Source organism: Amblyomma americanum, chromosome 2 (assembly GCF_052857255.1).
Source record: "Amblyomma americanum isolate KBUSLIRL-KWMA chromosome 2, ASM5285725v1, whole genome shotgun sequence".
NCBI lineage: Eukaryota > Metazoa > Arthropoda > Arachnida > Ixodida > Ixodidae > Amblyomma > Amblyomma americanum.
In genome coordinates, this window is record NC_135498.1 from 34,543,860 (window position 1) to 34,562,044 (window position 18,185).

At 47.4% G+C, this 18,185-nt stretch overlaps 1 protein-coding gene across 2 annotated transcripts in view; it reads right to left on the reverse strand.

The window, feature by feature from the left end:
• Nucleotides 1-4,270: 4,270 nt before the first annotated feature.
• The window catches only part of Hk (potassium voltage-gated channel subfamily A regulatory beta subunit hyperkinetic), a 45,256-nt gene continuing 31,341 nt past the window's right edge, over nt 4,271-18,185 (reverse strand). Inside the window, exons 8-16 of one of the 2 annotated variants that reach the window (XM_077653795.1) lie at nt 17,971-18,015; nt 15,913-15,956; nt 13,669-13,755; nt 13,281-13,366; nt 12,282-12,402; nt 11,708-11,802; nt 9,748-9,901; nt 8,638-8,726; nt 4,271-7,984 (exon numbers count right to left, since the gene is read on the reverse strand). In XM_077653795.1, the coding sequence (XP_077509921.1) occupies nt 7,898-7,984; nt 8,638-8,726; nt 9,748-9,901; nt 11,708-11,802; nt 12,282-12,402; nt 13,281-13,366; nt 13,669-13,755; nt 15,913-15,956; nt 17,971-18,015 (808 nt within the window). In that variant the 3' untranslated portion in view covers nt 4,271-7,897. The remainder of the gene's footprint in view (nt 7,985-8,637; nt 8,727-9,747; nt 9,902-11,707; nt 11,803-12,281; nt 12,403-13,280; nt 13,367-13,668; nt 13,756-15,912; nt 15,957-17,970; nt 18,016-18,185) is intronic. The other variant, XM_077653797.1, reaches the window with a different exon arrangement.

Genomic DNA, 18,185 nt, shown 5'->3' on the forward strand with positions numbered 1-18,185 from the left:
GGTTAAGAATTTGACCCGCAGTCATACACCGCTCGACTGGCCTCTTAAACATACCTGCATCACGCATGTAACCAGTCCTGTACTATAGTGGCCGACAAAGAGAAATTTTTATCAAACTGGTTGTAAAGGTTAATGTGGATTAGCTCGGCTAATCCAGGATATACAAAGTGAAATATGTCGGCGTTAACTGTGTTCATTGGCGTTAGCGTTGACAATGTTCTCACTTCTTTTAACGCGAGAGCGTTAAGGAGCTCGTGTCGCAGAAAAGCTCGTACCCACCGCTGGACACCCGTACCGCGCCTTAGGGCGCGTACGGGTGTCCAACGAGAATTGTGACGCGCGTCATTTCCTTTCCTTAAAACCAATTTTCATTTCATATTCCTTCTTTTACGGCCCGGTTCGGGTGTCCACCGAGATATGCGAGAAAGGTGTCCTTTCCTTAAATTGTCCAACGGGCCACGCGTCGCGCCGAATGGGCGATGGAGTTCCATTCCGTGCACCCCTTTGCAACGCTGCAACAAGCTATCGCGTCTCACTCTTAAAGACGAAGCTTAAGCGTCCCCCAAATTTTTGTTTTGTTTTTGAGGAAAGGAAATGGCACAGTAACCGTCTCGCATACCTCGGTGGACACCCGAATCGTGCAGTAAAGGAAGGAATGAAAGAGGGGGAGAGAAAGAAGAAAGGGGAAACTAAATATTGAAAGTTGGATTTTGAGGAAAGGCTGCGCAGCGGCGGAACACCTGTGGCTCGGTGCTACTAGTGGTACATGGGCAGTAGTGACTAGGGAGCGAGACAGAAAGAGAGAGAAATATCCGCGTCGAGGCGCGCGTTGTGAAGTCATGTGCCTCCTCGGAGTACCGCCACGGCGAAAATCGCAAGTTCGCGGCCAGTAAAACGGCTACTGATCCGGAGCTCCCGGGCTCGAACCCGACCGCGGCGGCTGCGTTTTTATGGAGGCAAAACGCTAAGGCGCCCGTGTGCTGTGCGATGTCAGTGCACGTTAAAGATCCCCAGGTGGTCAAAATTAGTCCCGAGCCCTCCACTACGGCACCTCTTGCTTTCTTTCTTCTTTCACTCCCTCCTTTATCCCTTTCCTTACGGCGCGGTTCATGTGTATAACGAAATATGAGACAGATACTGCGCCATTTCCTTTCCCCCCAAAAAACAATTATTATTATCATTAATAAAATGAATGAATAAATAATCATGCGCAGATTCAGACTCTTAATTTTGATGCATTATTATTGTAGTTGTCTACCTGATACTGCATTCATGTTTCATAAGAAGTGGAGTTTCAAACTAGCACGGCTATGCGCGCTTTACGGAAGGGCATGCTAATGCCATAACGAGAGAAAAATTGGACTCTGTGTACAGTAAGCCTTGTCTTTCCTGTTTCGGTACTTTCGTCCCTCTTGATTCTTGGTACCGCTCGTCCCCGTTGTCAACGTCAAAGTATTAAAGCGAAAGTTTATGGAGGCAAAACACTAAGGCGCCCGTGTGCTGTGCGGTGTCAGTGCACGTTAAAGATCCCCAGGCGGTCGAAATTATACCGGAGTCCTCCACTACGACACCTCTTCTTCCTTTCTTCTTTCACTCCCTCCTTTATCCCTTCCCTTACGGCGCGGTTCAGGTGTCCGCCGATGTATGACAGATACTCTGCCATTTCCTTTCCCCAAACACCTATTATTATTAAAGCTTTCGCCTTCGAAGTTTAATTGACGTTGACAACGGGAACGAGCTGTACGTAGCAGCAAGAGCGACCAAAGTACCGAAGACATGGAGGTCGGAGTCGACTGTACACAGAGTCCACTTTTTCTCTCGTTATGGCATTAGCATGCCCTTCCGTAAAGCGCGCATCGCGGTGGTAGTTTGAAACTCCACTTCTTCAGAAAAATGGATGCAATATCATGTAAACAATTACAATACTAATGCATCAAAATTAAGTGTCTGCATCTGCGCATGATTATTTATTCATTCATTTTAATTTTCTTGGACTCGAGCGAAAACTCCCGAGTGCACACTTACACGAGCACCAAAGAGCTGCATCAATGTCAGAGTTGTTTCCTTTCTAATAATAAAAATTGTTTTTTTGGGGAAAGGAAATGGCGCAGTATCTGTCTCATATATCGTTGGACACCTGAACCGCGCCGTAAGGGAAGGGATATGAATGAGGGGAAATTTAACGTGCACTGACATCGCACAGCCTTTCTGAACGTCATTGTTTCGACACAGCAAGGATGCAAATGTGATGAATACGAACGACTCAGCACAAAGCGTGACAATTTCAATGTCGTTGGCTGTACTTGCTACCTGACCACTGACAAAAGTAGTTAATGCTTCTTCTGAAAATGACGAAAACGAGTTAACATTTAAAAAATAAGTTTATTGGTAACCCGCCCTGTCGCTTGAATTGTAACCTACTGGGTAACCAACCATAGCCAGCCGCATCAGCGGGAGCGAAAGCTATCCGTAAGCTTCTTTTTCGAATTCAGAAACCGCGAGCTAGAGTAATAATAATTGGTTTTGGGGGAAAGGAAATGGCGCAGTATCTGTCTCATATATCGTTGGACACCTGAACCGTGCCGTAAGGGAAGGGTAAAGGAGGGAGTGAAAGAAGAAAGGAAGAGAGAAGTGCCGTAGTGGAGGGCTCCGGAATAATTTTGACCTCCTGGGGATCTTTAACGTGCAATGACATCGCGCAGCACACGGGCGCCTTAGCGTTTTTCCTTCATAAAAACGCAGCCGCCGCGGTCGGGTTAGAACCCGGGAACTCCGGATCAGTAGTCGAGCGCCCTAACCACTGAGCCACCGCGGCGGGGCGAGCTAGAGGCCGTAAATATGTTTTACCGCACCGCGTGTGCCTTAGCTAAGCAAGCTAACGACGATTTTCCTTAGTTCTGCCTTAAAATGACGATAAATATAAAACAGCAACTACCCCGTGCTTTGAGAAGTATGCAAGCTATATTGTTACCGAACATACCTCGCTAGTGTCCAGATAGCGCTATCGCCATTTGCAGTAGCTTGCAATATACACAAAATAAAAGCTTCAAAACACATAAGCCACATATAAACGTCGTCAAAAGTAAGGGATCCCTTCCCATCCTTCCGTTTATACTACACTCACGCCCCATCTTACCCCATAATTCGAAATCAAGCTTCACATGGGGTGCGATGTCAGTGCACGTTAAAGATCCCCAGGTGGTCGAAATTATACCGGAGCCCTCCACTACGACACCTCTTTCTTCCTTTCTTCTTTCACTGTCTCCTTTATCCCTTCCCTTACGGCGCGGTTCAGGTGTCCAACGATATATGAGACAGATACTGCGCCACTCCCTTTCCCCAAAAAAACCAATTATTATTATTATTATTATTAACCTTCACATGGGCACAGCTCTGTACACGGAATGATACGGCATTTCATCGCTTCCGGAAATGACGCTTCATGATGAAGCACGATTCTCAGCCACGCCGGGAGTGAGTTGAAGGTGGTGTCGCCATGACGTCATATCCTGTTAGAGGCCCTACGGAGCCGCGGAACGGTGCGATTGGCTTCCAAGGCGGCGCCGCGAAAAAGTCGTACAAGAATTTCGCTGTTATGGTGCAGATGGAGAGGAGAAAGGGATACCTTGCTTACCGGAACCCCATACGATACAAAGCACAGCGGACGTAAACACTTCCGGATCTTGCAAACAGAACTATTCCCAGACGCAGCAACAGTCGCGCACACACATACGCAGTATACGAAGAGTGCTTAGATCGTTAAACGCTCACAATCGCAACCACGCACACAAAAAATCGCTTGGACCCTCTGGCAACGCACAGCGCGCGGGTATTATATAATTTCGACGCACCTCAAGGTTCGACTGCGCAAAACTGGAATGAAGGAGCGCTAAATTATTTCTGACTGCACGCTTGTGGACACGGCTTATTGTATCCTTTTCGTCAGTGTGGTTCGATATCGGACTGGCCTCTTTAAACTCCCGGTAACTACATCCCCTTTTCTTCATTATTTCTGATCTCCAAACAACAATGTCTTGACTTATGCTCTGGCGGTACCCATGGGGCTGATTGCACTGATACCCAGAGTGCCGACGTGTTTCTTATGTTCGATGATATCGACTTTGCTTGTGGTCTCCGTGGTTTATTAATTGCGATGTCTACGATTTCCCGTTGGCGAGTATTTTGCTCGTTTTTTACTCGTTGAACGTCGTATAAATTGTGCTTCGCTTTTAGTGAGTATACGCGCATCACTTGACAAATATTTTTTTTTGGAACTACCTTAGCCGTGTTTGATCTCCCGATGAAGCAGGCGCAGGGGTAGTATGGAGAACATGGCGGAACACAACACGTCGTACAGAACCAGAAAGAGGCTACACAGAGCGCAGCGCCCTCTGCGTGTGTGGTCGCTTTCTTGACCTGTATCTACGAGCTTGTTTTCTGCCCATGTTTGGTTTTCGCCGACTAGCCCAACTCCAGACTGTTGTCTAGTGCACGAAGTTCCAAACGGTGGAAATGTGAGATGTCTCCGAAGACACAACGACAGCGGTCAAAAAAGTGCAGTTATCAAACTGTATAAGAGTGACGTCGTGGGCACTGCTTTGCCGACCATGCGCGCTTCAAAAGCAGCCAGAGCTCGCGTAGGAATTTTATACCAAAAGCCGTCACATGCTTTTCCCCTACGTTGATAGAAACGCGCACATCGGAGGACAGTGAGTGATTAAAAAACCTTAAGGACATTGCTGGAGCGGTGCTGCAGCTATTTACAATCAGTGCGGACTAGCCGTAGTGACTTCTCTGCGCCATATGTGAGGTGGAATTTGTTCCGTGAAAGCACACCAGGGCCCCTTTAATTGCACTCGCATTCGTAAGAGCCCTGGAATAAAAGCCCCTCCGAGTTCGGGGTGGGTGGAGGGGGGGGGGGGGGGGGGCGCTAGGCTTTTTATTCAATAAAATGTTTTCATCGTCATCATCACCTTCTTCTTCTTCGGCCTTTCTTCATTTTTACATCTTGGATTTTTGGGCATGTCAAAAGCTATAGGTGTATTAAAATACGAGGCATGTCATGTTGCACAATGACAGCACTTTTCACACTTGCTGTACCGTTGTCTATGCTATAGCTTTCGATAAAATTGCCTTTGAAACGCCATAGAAACAAATGTGGCGAGAAGCTGCAACTATTGGCGCGTACATCTGGCGGCAAATTCAAGTTGTAATGACGCATATATACGTAACATGAAGTATGAAGTGTATGTAGAGGAAGTACGAAGAAAATATGACACCCGCCGATCGGAGGCCCGTACGAATGCCAACTGCAAAAGCGAGGTAGTTGCATAATTGTGCTGTGAATAACATTAACGACACGAAAATTAATGGACACACAAACAACCCCGCGCAAGCTCACAGACAGGCAGTTTAAATTACTGTCACATGTAGTACGTGCTGAAGCAGTTGGGTGCGTTGGACCCACAATATACAACGGCTATAGTCCGCTCGGCCTGGCTGTTCGCGGCAGGAGAACCCCATGACTGCGGGCGTGCGGTTTGCGCAAACTTTGAGTACTGTGCTATCGGTCACAGCACTGGCCGTCCCCAGACAAAGAAACAAAATATTAACAGTGATTGGCTTCTTGAACATTCCCCAAGCTGCACTTCAACTGACGCGGATGGCCAGGCCAATTCTCTGGCGGTTGCTATGGCAACGACGCCAGTCGTGACACCTTCTCCCCCATGACACTGTGTTGGAGCGAAGCTGAGGATGTAGCGTCAACAGCCTATGTACAACGTGTACGCCTACAACTGCACTGATGTATTACACAGATAATCGATGGAAACTAGAACCCGTACGATGTATACGACAAAACTGAGTACCTTCTGATAGAAACAATGTGCGATGGCAAGACAAGTTCAATTATGGCTGCACTCAGGCGAGTGCTAATGAGTATAATCACTCCCTGTATCGAAAACAACAATGAACGACACAGTATGAGATACAGTTCTATGAGCCCTGACTGTTGGTCGATCCCCGTGAAAACAGTGAAGCACCGATTTTATACGGACACGTTTTCTTGGCTCAGCAGGCGCTTCCCTTGTTCTCCAGCAATAAGCAGGCAATGCAATGACATTGATCAGCTGTCCTCCGAGACTACTGTCACAAAACGTACGCCGCGTTGTATTCAAAGAGCCGCTTACGGAGGAATGCAAACCGTTACGCCGAATTTGCCGAGTCAGCCGAGTTCGCTCAAGAATTTTGTTCTTTTCTATACCGCCGAAGTTCGAGCAAAGCTGGAACTTGCGTTCCGCGAAGAATCAACGCCCTCCATAAGAGGACAATCCGGAGAGTCCTAACACACGAACACACACGTGGTTTTACACAAGCGTTATGTGGCAACGACGGGCGATTTCACTTAGCGCTTTGTCTGACGTCACGCAGATGTGTACCAACTCTACTTGCATCCGCCACACTGACGCAAACGCGTTTCCATACTCTCCATCTCCGTCGATGACGTCGCGGGCACTGACGTCTACGACAGCGGGGTCAGCGTTGCATCGGTACAGGCCTGCCTGAAACTGTTGCCGCTCCTTCTTACCGATCCACGAAGCGTGCACGTCATTTGAAGTCGTCGTTGAAGGCTAATCGAGAATCGCTGTCATTTTGTTTTCCTCCCTCGTTCAGAACGCGTGCTCGCCGATGGCGTCTCTATCGATCTGCACGAGCATGTAAGCGCTCCGTCATCTACACAACCTCTCGGCGGCATTATGCACTCATGGCGAAACGGTTCACGGTAGATTAGGCAGTGTAATTACAGATTGCCGCCGAGCTACGCCGAGTATTGTATATCGAACGCCCCGGCCTATGTATGTGCAGCCCGTTCGCCTTTTAAAGGATAGCGCAAGAAACGCCGCTTCCTAGTTTTTATTTTTCCTTTATACGACGTTCTCGTTCTTCCAGTCTTGTGAAGGTCCAGTGTGTTTCTCAACATTGAATCGATATGGCTTCGCCTTTCGTAAGGATGATAGCGGCAAACTAGTAGTAACAGTTGCCGACGTGCACGCACACGCTGTATTGGTCACCGAGGGCTCCTTTCGCATTATGCTACGAAACGTAATTGCGTCGCGATGGCTCTAAAGCTGCGTAAAGGCCGCCACCATGAAGCAACGCTCCCAACTACACCAAAGTTTCAGCTCTCTGATTGTCACTGCAAGCCCGGGGAACCACTTACACGTTGCCACGGAACGACGTTGCGGTAGTAAGAGCCCGCGAATTAACCTGCCAGCAGGAAGGTACGCCACTTTGCAGTGTGTACTATGGGGAACCTGCGCTGCCAAGGTGCCACTGCAATTGTTCCATTCGGTGACTCAAAACTGTTTTCGTCAGCCGCTTGGGCCGCTGCAAAAGCGAGAACACATTCCGCGCGATTAGATACCCGCGTTTGGCTGACAGCATTCATTGCCTAGCTTCTCTCGGCGTAGTCCAGATAGCTGACGCACGGCACGTGCGCCTTCGACAGAGCGCGGAGGCTCACGCCAATAAGCGACTGAAGGTGGCGCGGAAAAGTACTAAGAGTACTACCCAAAACTGCTTGCTCTTCTCGCTAGGCAGTATGCTATGGCGCTGCAATCGGCACCGCAAACTTCAGCGCAAGTTCCCCCCTTATCTTATCTACGGAAGAGCGAGAGAAGCGCCTGCCGGGGCCAAGTCTGCAGCACGCTGAGGAGGTGCGCACAGAGTTCCGCTACTGGATGACGCAGGCATGCGCGACGCTGGTGAGGAAGCGCTGCACTCGGCCGCCTTCGTCAGCCGCGCCCGGGTCGTCCAGATCGAGCGCGATGTGTTGCTGCTGCGAGCCGGGGCTGTCGGGGATCGGTGCTCTGGGGCCCAGCCAGGGCTCCTGCAATTGTCACCTGGGCGGCGGAACGAGCCGCGGCCGGTTGTCCAGGACCTTCTCGATCTCGCCCATCACGGTCGAGGTCAGCTTGGGTAACACCTGGGGGGAGGACGAACGGACGGCTGGATTGGCCGGCTATTCGGGACCGGTAGCCTTTTAATGATGACTGTTTGATTTTAATGATGCAGTGATGCCTTGGCCAGTAACCGGCAAAGATGAGGCGTTTGGTGAGCGCGAGTTGAGGTAAAAGGTCCATTTTTACACGCATTTCACCCAAGAAAAGCGTGTATCCATTGAAAAACTAGTGGCAGCCGGCGGCGCTGGAGACTGAACCCCGCACCGCCCGTATATTAGAAGGTCGATCACTTGCAGCCTTTTCATATGACGTATCCTCGAATGAATATTTGATGATTTTATCCCAGGCACAAAAACGGTAGTTTGACCAGGGCGGTAAACAAGGGCACAGAGGACGTCGTGTGGGGTATCCGCAACTCACTTTAGAAGGGCTATGTTAGGTGCACCCCATTCCAACGTAATAACCGCAGGACTGCAATCTGGTAAAGACAGGGCTTTCACATGCGGTGATGCATATTTCATCGTACTAATATTCCTAGCAAAATCAACACGCAGAAAACACTCGGAGCTAAAACCTGTGCTCGACTGGAGGTTGAGGTCTGTACAATTAACATGAGGGCGACGGCACAGTTGGCGCATTAATGGCGGCGCCAGTATGTAGTGCGCCCCACACGTACCTGTAGAGCACCCAGGTGGTCGTAGAGCTGGTCCACCGAAGAGGCGCCCACGAGTACGGTGTGCACGTGCTCGCTCTTCAGGCACCACGCTGCGCACCGCCGCAGAGCATGGGACACGAAGAAAGACACATTCTAAATGGAAGGCAGTATAAAGGGAGTAAGCTGACTCCTCTAGTGCATTCACTTTTATAATGGGGACTGCACTAGAGGACAGCTTACTCCCGTTTTTACACCCATGTAGGCGTATTCCCGTTTAGAGTACAGGCACGTCATGTAGCACACGACCGCGCACACATCGAAACGTCGTCTCTCCACTGCGCTGAGAAATTATCCTTCGTCCAGGACAAGGGAATTTACGCATGCAAGAGGCCCATGCTGGTGCACAGGGCGTCCTGGGCTAGTATATAGTGCCCGATATTTTTTGCTTCCAAGTCCAGCCTTCCTGGATATCAATTTAACTGCGAGACAACTGTGTAATATTGTAAAATGCTGTTACGAGCATATTAATGAAAATGGTCTAATCTTCCGATGTGTAGGAAAATCTTTCTTCTAAAGTTCGTCCCCCGCTCGCACCGAGTATAGTTAAGGCTGCGACTGAAAACCATCGGGGTGCGTTTTTTGACAATAAACAGCAGAAAATTACACAACGTCCCGAGGAAGGATCGGCGGATATATTGATATTTTCGGTTCAATCTCACGATACGCGAAAAAAAAATTGCGTTCATAAACAACTTTTCGTTGACAAAAAAAAATGCCGGTGGTCTAGCTCTGGTTAAACCTGGAGTGACGCGATAGCTACAGCTGGTCGAGTGGAACTTGGTCACGTGACCAACCACATGACGAACCACGTGACCAGCCACGCCGCCGCGCCGCCGGCAGCTGCTCAGCACCACGTGGCCAACCACGTGACAGCGTGGCGGCGCAGCCACGCCGAAGGCTCGGAATGCTACCGTAATGTAGCTATCGCTACAGAAATGCGCGTGTCCAGGATGTCTTTGCATGTATATATACATACGTCACAAGTTCCACCGAGAGTGTACAAGAGCGAGTAACGCGTTCTTGCAGCGGCCCACCAAACTCCCGTGGGCGTCGGCAAGTGCAGGCACGTACCAATGGTGAGCTGGTTGCAGCTGCAGCCGAGCCTGTCGGCGATGTAGGAGAGCTCCTGGAGCTTGGACTGCTGCCGCGGGAAACGGCCACCGGACTCCTCGCACATTGCCTTCTCCGGACGGTCCACCTTGTCCGTCACGGCGGAGACATATTGCTGCGCACACCGATCCGTCGCTATATCTACCGCACTACATCCGACCACTGTACATGAGTGAGCCGCTTGATTTCACCAGACCTGATTGCGGAAGTACTTGCTGTTGGGCTAGTTGGTTCATCGTAAAGTTGAATGGCGCAAGGGAACGAACACAGGAAGACACAGACACAAAGAGCGCCTACTACCAACTGAGTTTATTGCGGAATTATACGCCAGTACATTATCAGCAACAGTGCGTTATCATAGCCAAGCTAACAAGAAAATATATGTACAGAAAAAAGATTACATTTAAGTACAAAAGCCAGAGAATTGCTACTCACAGAACAAGGCATGAAAAATTTACGAACATGATAACAAGACTGGATGACGGGATTTACACATGACCGACGAAGTGCATAAGCACTTAAGCACTTCGTCGTTCAAACTCAGCGGCCGGGAACTGGATTTTTTAGATGGTCATGTGTAGATCTTGTCATTCAATCTTGTTACCATGTTCGAAAATTTTTCATGCCTTGTCATGTGAGTAGCAATTCTCTGGCTTTTGTACATAAATGTAATCTTTTTCTGTACACATATCTTCTTGTTAGCTTGGCTATGATAACGCACTGATGGTGATAATGTACTGGCGTATAATTCCGCAATAAACTCAGTTGGTAGTAGGCGCTCTTTGTGTCTCTGTGTCTTCCTGTGTTCGTTCCCTTGCGCCATTCAACTTTACGTTGATTGCGGACTACAGTGATAGGGAAGTGAAATGGCGTGCAACGGTGTGCTCAGTACATTTAGACGACGTTGCAACACGCAAAGCAGGGCAATTTTGCATAGTTTCGTTTTACTGTCAGCGAATGATAGGACACAGCAGTCAAATAGTAGAATGGACGAGAAAAAGGAAATGAAAACTGCCCCGCACGCAGGGCATAGCAGACATATATTAGAAAGAATCAGGAAAAGAAAGCAGAAGAAAAGTGATGTGCCCGCACCGCCGTTTGGCACAACGGGCAGTAACGAATGTCCTTTGTGTGCGTTAAAAGGGCCCTGAAGCACAATTATCGTCACCGCACTTATTTCAAATAATTGAATAACTTCGCGGCTTCTGCTTTTCGTCACCATTCCTTCTGTTCCGGTGCTACAAAAATATTTAGGAGATCCGTTCGGCCGGTCACGACGTCTGTGCAAAAGAAAACAATAAAGCGTGGGAAGCGTGTGAATGTGCATTTAAAAAGCGTGTGCAGGTGCATTAAAAAAAAGTACACGTGGTTTAAATTAATCCGGAACCGTCCGGTACAGGCGCCTATATCTTAATGGTCATTATAAGCTTCATGGGGCCAAAATGCTTCGTCGGCCATAAAATTCGCCTATATATGAGTGGAGGGAAGTGTCACAAGACTGGAGCATTCCCATTGGCTGAAGGAAATTGACGTCACTTCTTGTAAAGGCATCAACATTTTTTTGGTGATATCGAACTGCCAACACATAAGGTAATTAAGTGTCCTTGATGATGGATGGCTCTACTGATCGACGATTGTACACGCTTCCCGCGATCTACCGCAGGATATCGGGGCCAAGGGGAGAACGAGAATCCAGGACGTAAGAAAAGAACTTCCCCTTCACTGACGGGAATTTCAGGACTGCTTTACTTAATCAGGCATGGACGCAAACGCTTGAACAAAGCAAAGAAAAAAAATGCAGCAAAATATGAACTAAAGAAGATTGCTTGAGTACAAAGACGAAGAGACAAATAAATGGAAGCTGTGCTTGTAATAACGAAGGTCGCAACTGTCAACGGGCCAGGAAGAATCGAAGCCTTACCCTGAAGGAGCCCCGTGACAGGAGGTTAACCCCTTCGTCAAACTTGCCCGTCAGAACACCGAAGGCCTGCGGCGACCACGACATTGTGCCGATCCCTGCGAGGTAATGGCGTGCACTCGGAACACGCCTCTTCAGCGGTATGACACTCAAGGAATAAGATGTTGTCAAGATACATGGCCGTAATAGTTTCTTTCGACGAGAGCCATGTTGCTGATGGCATAAAAATTCTGATGCAACAACACCCTCACAGGCAGGAAACACACAATAGGTTTTTTTTCTCTTTCTTTTCTTTTGCACGTGGCCCATGCTGAAAGCACGTGTGTCATCATTATAATTCTAGTTATCCGAACGGCGGGACAAATGGCCACCGATTATGCCATCATCATCATCAAGAATGACGCTTTCAACAATCCCTGAACACACTCGGCCAAAAAAAGAAAGTGCGACGAGCGTTGTCATGCCTCGGATTAGTTCGAAGGAACTTGACATTTGGGCCTGTAGCAAAAAGGAGTAGGGTTCTTAAGGTGTGAGCAATGAGTCACGTGAGGCGCACAAATGGGGAGCGCATACTGACCAATCTTCTGGCACAGTTCCGGTAGCTGCAGTTCCACTTTGTCCCTGTGGAACATGTGGTACTCGGTCTGTTCCGCGACGGGGGGCACCAGATGGCACTGCCTCGCCACCGTGTACGCCTCCTGGTGAGAGAAGACAACACAGTGGACTGCGTTACAGTGCTGCCACGTTTTCTTTTTTTTAATGAAGAAATTTTCGGCTTGCCCGTTCATGAGGAAAGGTCAGGTCGTACCGAATCAGAGAGTAGATGCAATTAGTTCGGTGCAACAAGAGGTTACATAAACCTTTTCACGACCCTAGGAAAAACCGTTTTACAGCGACAGCTGTTAGGCGCCCGTCCCTGGCTTTCTCGTCGCCGTCGGCGTAACCGGTTAATGTCACAGTCAACCTGGGTCGCATAAGCCTACGGGTGGCTTTGTTTAGAACAACCGCCTGCCAGTGGAGATGTGCATCACGTGATCACTTCACCAGTGCGACATGAGGTCACTGTATCTTTTCTACCTCATAATATCCCAAAAACCAATGCCTAAACAGCTATCGCTGAATCTCGCGTTACAGTCCTAACCGTCCTGTGAGTTTTTTTTTTGGTGGGGAGGGGGGAGGGTCTATGGGGAAAGCGCGAATCCTTCCTGTTCTCTTAGCACAGCCCAGCGTTCAATAAGGCGTCACCATTCGACGTCTTTTCGAAAAGGTGCATACCGATAACTCAACAGGTTGTACCTGCAACTATAGCTAAAATGAATCGCAGAACTATCGTAACATCCGTAATTTCGTTACAGCCTGCTTTGTTAGAGAACTAAAGATGTATTAAAGCTATCAGCTAAAATTAACGCAATAAAAAAGTGATTTTCCGAATAATTGCACATAGGCGGTGTGATTTCAGTATCTTTCTGGCTTCCTGGTTCTTTTTTTCTTTTTACGATTTAACCTGAGCTCGAATGAGTTGTGTCCAGGGAATTTGTCGAGGTAGATGAACAACGTGAAAAGCAGCAGTCATTACCATTATTTCTATGCCGCTCCATCGTGACGTGCCCCAGTACATGGCCATCCCTTGGTTGATGCAATAGGTAACCGCTCGGACGATTTCTGCAACATGCAGCATAAGAAGCGAGTAAAACGCAAAAAACTAAAAAAAAAACTGTCGGGATATATGGTGCAGAGACAGGCTGAAATTCGTGACGTCACAAATGAATGACATACATAGTTAAGCATGCAAAACAGATAAAGCGTTATATTATCATTACGTTAGGTGTGTTACAGTTACTATCTTGCAGAAAAGTTACGTGCTCAAGAATATTTTTCAGCTTTAATCACTCCCCTTCCATGCATGACGACGACGGGGAGAATAGTGACTTCCTGTGATCGAAGTGACTTCCTGTGGCACTTGCCTTCCATGGGGCACATGGAGTCGGCTTTGTTGATTAACACTACGTCTACGTAGCTCAGCTGTAGCCGCTCCAGCGACGCCTGAAGACCTGTTGACAATTAAGGCAACAAATTAATTTCTACGATAATTTGGACAGTTTCTCATTTTGCGATCAAGAAGTGCCGCCAGGTGCTCCGCAACGTTAAAATTCCAGCAACACGCTTGAGTACGCCAGCACAACAGGTCCTACCAACACCAACCACGTTAAAGTAAAACTTTCGCTTCAATAATTTAATTGGTTTTGGGGGAAAGGAAATGGCGCAGTATAATAATATTCCATTTATTTCCATCAAAGATGGGGGAGGCGAGGCAAAAAGCTGCGATAGCAGCTTGACAAGTCCTCGTCCCCTACAAAGCAGCAGCAGTACACGCCGACAACCCGACATATCTTTCATCGAAGAAAAACATAATAATACATAATAAAGTACAGAATGCACTACTCGTACATGAAAAACATAATAATACATAATAAAGTATGGGATGTACTGCTCGTACAAAAAGTGAATACAAGTTTCTAAGTGGGAGGAATATTAGATACTAATATCTAAGAAAAGTGTAATGGTAAAAATGAGCGCACAAATGTAATACAGCAACATAAAGGCGACATTGTTTGATAGTTCATAACAAAGAAAGCATTCACAAATGTATGCATTCATGACAACTGAATTAGGCAAAGCTTAAGTATAAGTAAAAAATATATAGGACACACAAAGGTAACATTACAGGAATAAATATTTCAGTTCATGTGGCTTAAGATCAAGAATATGAATGTTATCCTTTAGGTATGTGTTTAATATATTAGGAATTCGATATTTTAGTGTCTGAAATCCATAATTAGTCCGGAAGGAATGCACTTTCCAAAACTCGAGATTGCGTGTGGGGTAGCGTGATGGACCTTTTATGGCTAATTCGGCAAACCTTATTAAACTATTGCATTTAGCTTTCTTTTCCCTGATAAGCCCAAGGCACAGGTGATAATTGTACATGTTTTCAAAACGTATTATGCCGTATTATATCGTTGGACACCTGAACCGCGCCATAAGGCAAGGGATAAAGGATGGAATGAAAAAAGAAGGGAAGAATGAGGTGTAGTGGAGGGCTCCGGAATAATTTCGACCACCTGGGGATCTTTAACGTGCACTGACACCGCACAGCACATGGGCGCCTTAGTGTTTTGCCTCCATAAACTTTCGCTTTAATACTTTGACGTTTACAACGGGAACGAGCGGTATGAAGAAGCAAGAGGGACGAAAGTATCGAACAAAAGAAAGCACAAGATTACTGTACACAGAGTCCGCTTTTTCTCTCGTTATGGCATTAGCATGCCCTTCCGTAAAGCGCGCATAGCCGTGCTAGTTTGAAACTCCACTTCTTATGAAAAATGGATGCAATATCAGGTAGACAACTACAATAATAATGCATCAAAATTAAGAGTCTGAATCTGCGCATGATTATTTATTCATTCATTTTATTTCTCTTGGACTCGAGCGAAAACTTCCGAGTGCGCACTTAGACGCGCACCAAGGAGCTGCATCAAATGTCAGAGTTGTTTCCTTTCTAATATTAATAATAATAATAATAATAATAATAATTGTTTTTTGGGGGGGAAAGGAAATGGCGCATTATCTGTCTCGTATATCGTTGGACACCTGAACCGCGCCGTAAGGCAATGGATAAAGGATGGAACGAAAGAAGAAAGGAAGAATGAGGTGTCGTAGTGGCGGGCTCCGGAATAATTTCGACCACCTGGGGATCTTTAACGTGCGCTGACATCTGAAGCCACCTTGTGAGTTGATTTTTGAGGAAAGGGAACTCGGCGGACACCTTCAACCACGCTGTGTGGGAAGAGATGGAGGAGGGAGTAGGGGCGTGAAAAAAGACAGGACGAAAAGAGGTACCCTAGGTGAGGGCACCGGATTAATTTCAAACGCCTGGGGGGGGGGGGGGAGGGGGGGGGAGTCTTTAAAGCGAGCTGACATCGCACAGCACCTGGGCGCGTTATGCGTTTCGACTGCACCGAAGCTCTTTGTGTGCGTACATATAGCACATACAGTGACGCCTTGCCCAACGAGCCAGGCGAAAATAGCAGACGAAAGAGGACACAACTTTAATACCCGCTAAATTAATCGTGCGGACCAATCTTCCTGTTGTAAGCCCTGAGTAATGTATTCGGGAGCTTTCGCTTGTTGCATGCGCAGGGTCTCACCTTCGATAATGGCTTTCCTAGAGAGCCCTCGTTCGGAGTCAGACCTTGAAAAAAGAGTAAATAATAATTATTTCAATGTACACAAAACATCGTGTCGTCTGCGCCTAGATGCATGCTGAGCTGACAGAGCGGCTAATAAAATAATTTCTTGTTTGAAGCAGTGATGTTAGCCTCGAATGTAAGGTCAGATCCTTTAGAATGAGAGAAAAATACACAAAAATGAAGTGAGAGATTATCAGAGAACAATAAGAGTTAAAGAAAAGCGGACGTTTACAATTAGCAGTAGCTCGCTTGAGCACTATAAACCAGTCGAAACAAAAACTATAAAAACACGTGGCCAAATTACGACAAAATGGTCTGTCGTTTCGTCGTAACGAGAGATTTTCCTGTAGTTTTGTAGTATTTCCCCGCAGTGCTACAGTTTTATCTGCAGTTTTCAGTTTTGTGCTGTTTTTCTGTAGTAACTGTACACAAATATCTGTTGCTACTACAGGTTCGTGGCTAAAGATACAACCGAAAATCTGTTGTGAGACAGAAAATTTTCTGTTGTGTTTTTCGACTGGGTAATTTGCACACCGGGAGTTATTAGCCCCTTCCTGTTGTCACGTCATAACAGCACCTACAAATAGAGAGAATTAGCACAGCGGAGACGTATTAGCGTAGCTGCACATAAGATTGCCAAGCGCCTCCTGCGTATGCGCGATAAAAATAGTGAAAGAGTAAAAAGAAGGTGTTTTCGACTGGCGGCCGACAGAAGCTGGTGGAGTTCAGGAACGCCGGGCAACGCGATAAAGCGAAACCTTAGCGCAGCCGCTAGGTTGGGAGCCGGTGCTTGTGCCTCAGGCGCTGGAGCGCAAGTGTTTTCTACGTAAACTATTACCGGATTTGAAATTTCGCATGTATTGGTCTGCCCCGCAGCGGTGGCTCAGTGGTTAGGGCGCTCGGCTACTGATCCGGAGTTCCCGGGTTCGAACCCGACCGCGGCGGCTGCGTTTTTATGGAGGAAAAACGCTAAGGCGCCCGTGTGCTGTGCGATGTCAGTGCACGTTAAAGATCCCCAGGTGGTCGAAATTATTCCGGAGCCCTCCACTACGGGACCTCATTCTTCCTTTATTCTTTCACTCCCTCCTTTATCCTTTCCCTTACGGCGCGGTTCAGGTGTCCAACGATATATGAGACAGATACTGCGCCATTTCCTTTCCCCTAAAAACCAATTATTATGATTATTATCTGTTCGTCTCCAGAGCGCAGCTCGAGTGCTCCGGACAAGCCTGCTCACTTCTGTGCGTGCCGTCTCAGCCAATAATAATAATAATAATAATAATAATAATAATAATAATAATAATAATAATAATAATAATAATAATAATAATAATAATAATAATAATAATAATAATAATAACTGGTTTTTGGGGAAAGGAAATGGCGCAGTATCTGTCTCGTATATCGTTGGACACCTGAACCGCGCCGTAAGGGATGGGATAAGGGAGAGAGTGAAAGAAGAAAGGAAGAAAGGGGTGCCGTAGTGGAGGGCTCCGGAATAATTTCGACCACCTGGGAATCTTTAACGTGCACTGACATCGCACAGCACACGGGCGCCTTAGCGTTTTTCCTCCACAAAAACGCAGCCGCCGCGGTCGGGTTCGAACCCGGGAGCTCCGGATCAGTAGCCGAGCGCCCTAACCACTGAGCCACCGCGGCGGGTGCCAAGAACAACAGCAACGACACGGCAACCATAAACAACACCTGTATACTGACCTGTGTTAGTTGGCGGTGGAAATAGCATGGCGCTATTCAGCGCTGCACGCAGGTAACAATGTTGTGCCATGCGCTACATAAGGAAGCGCCAGGTGCACAGAACTAAGAGCGTACGACTGAGAAACTGACCAATTGCTTTCTTCTTTTTCTTTAATAGAAAAAGGCTTCCGTAGCCAGCGACGGCAGTGAATGCGACGCTGCTGAGGCGATATGGAGATATTGTTTTATAAATGGTAGGTTATGAGTGCATGCCTCCAAAAGACAGCAATGTGTAAACGCTAGTGGCCCGTCATTACTCACTTCATCGCCCAGAACAACTTCGTCGTTACAACGTAGGAGGATCGCCTGGGAAGAAGAAAGAACCAGGTAATCAAAGGGGTACAAAGTAGATATAACTTCCGCTTCAACAACTATTGTAACCAGGAAGTAAATACTCAGTAGCATCCACTCAAGCGCAGCAGTATGGCTACAAAGGAAAGCTAGACAGCGGTGGTCCCGGATTCGAACCCCGGACC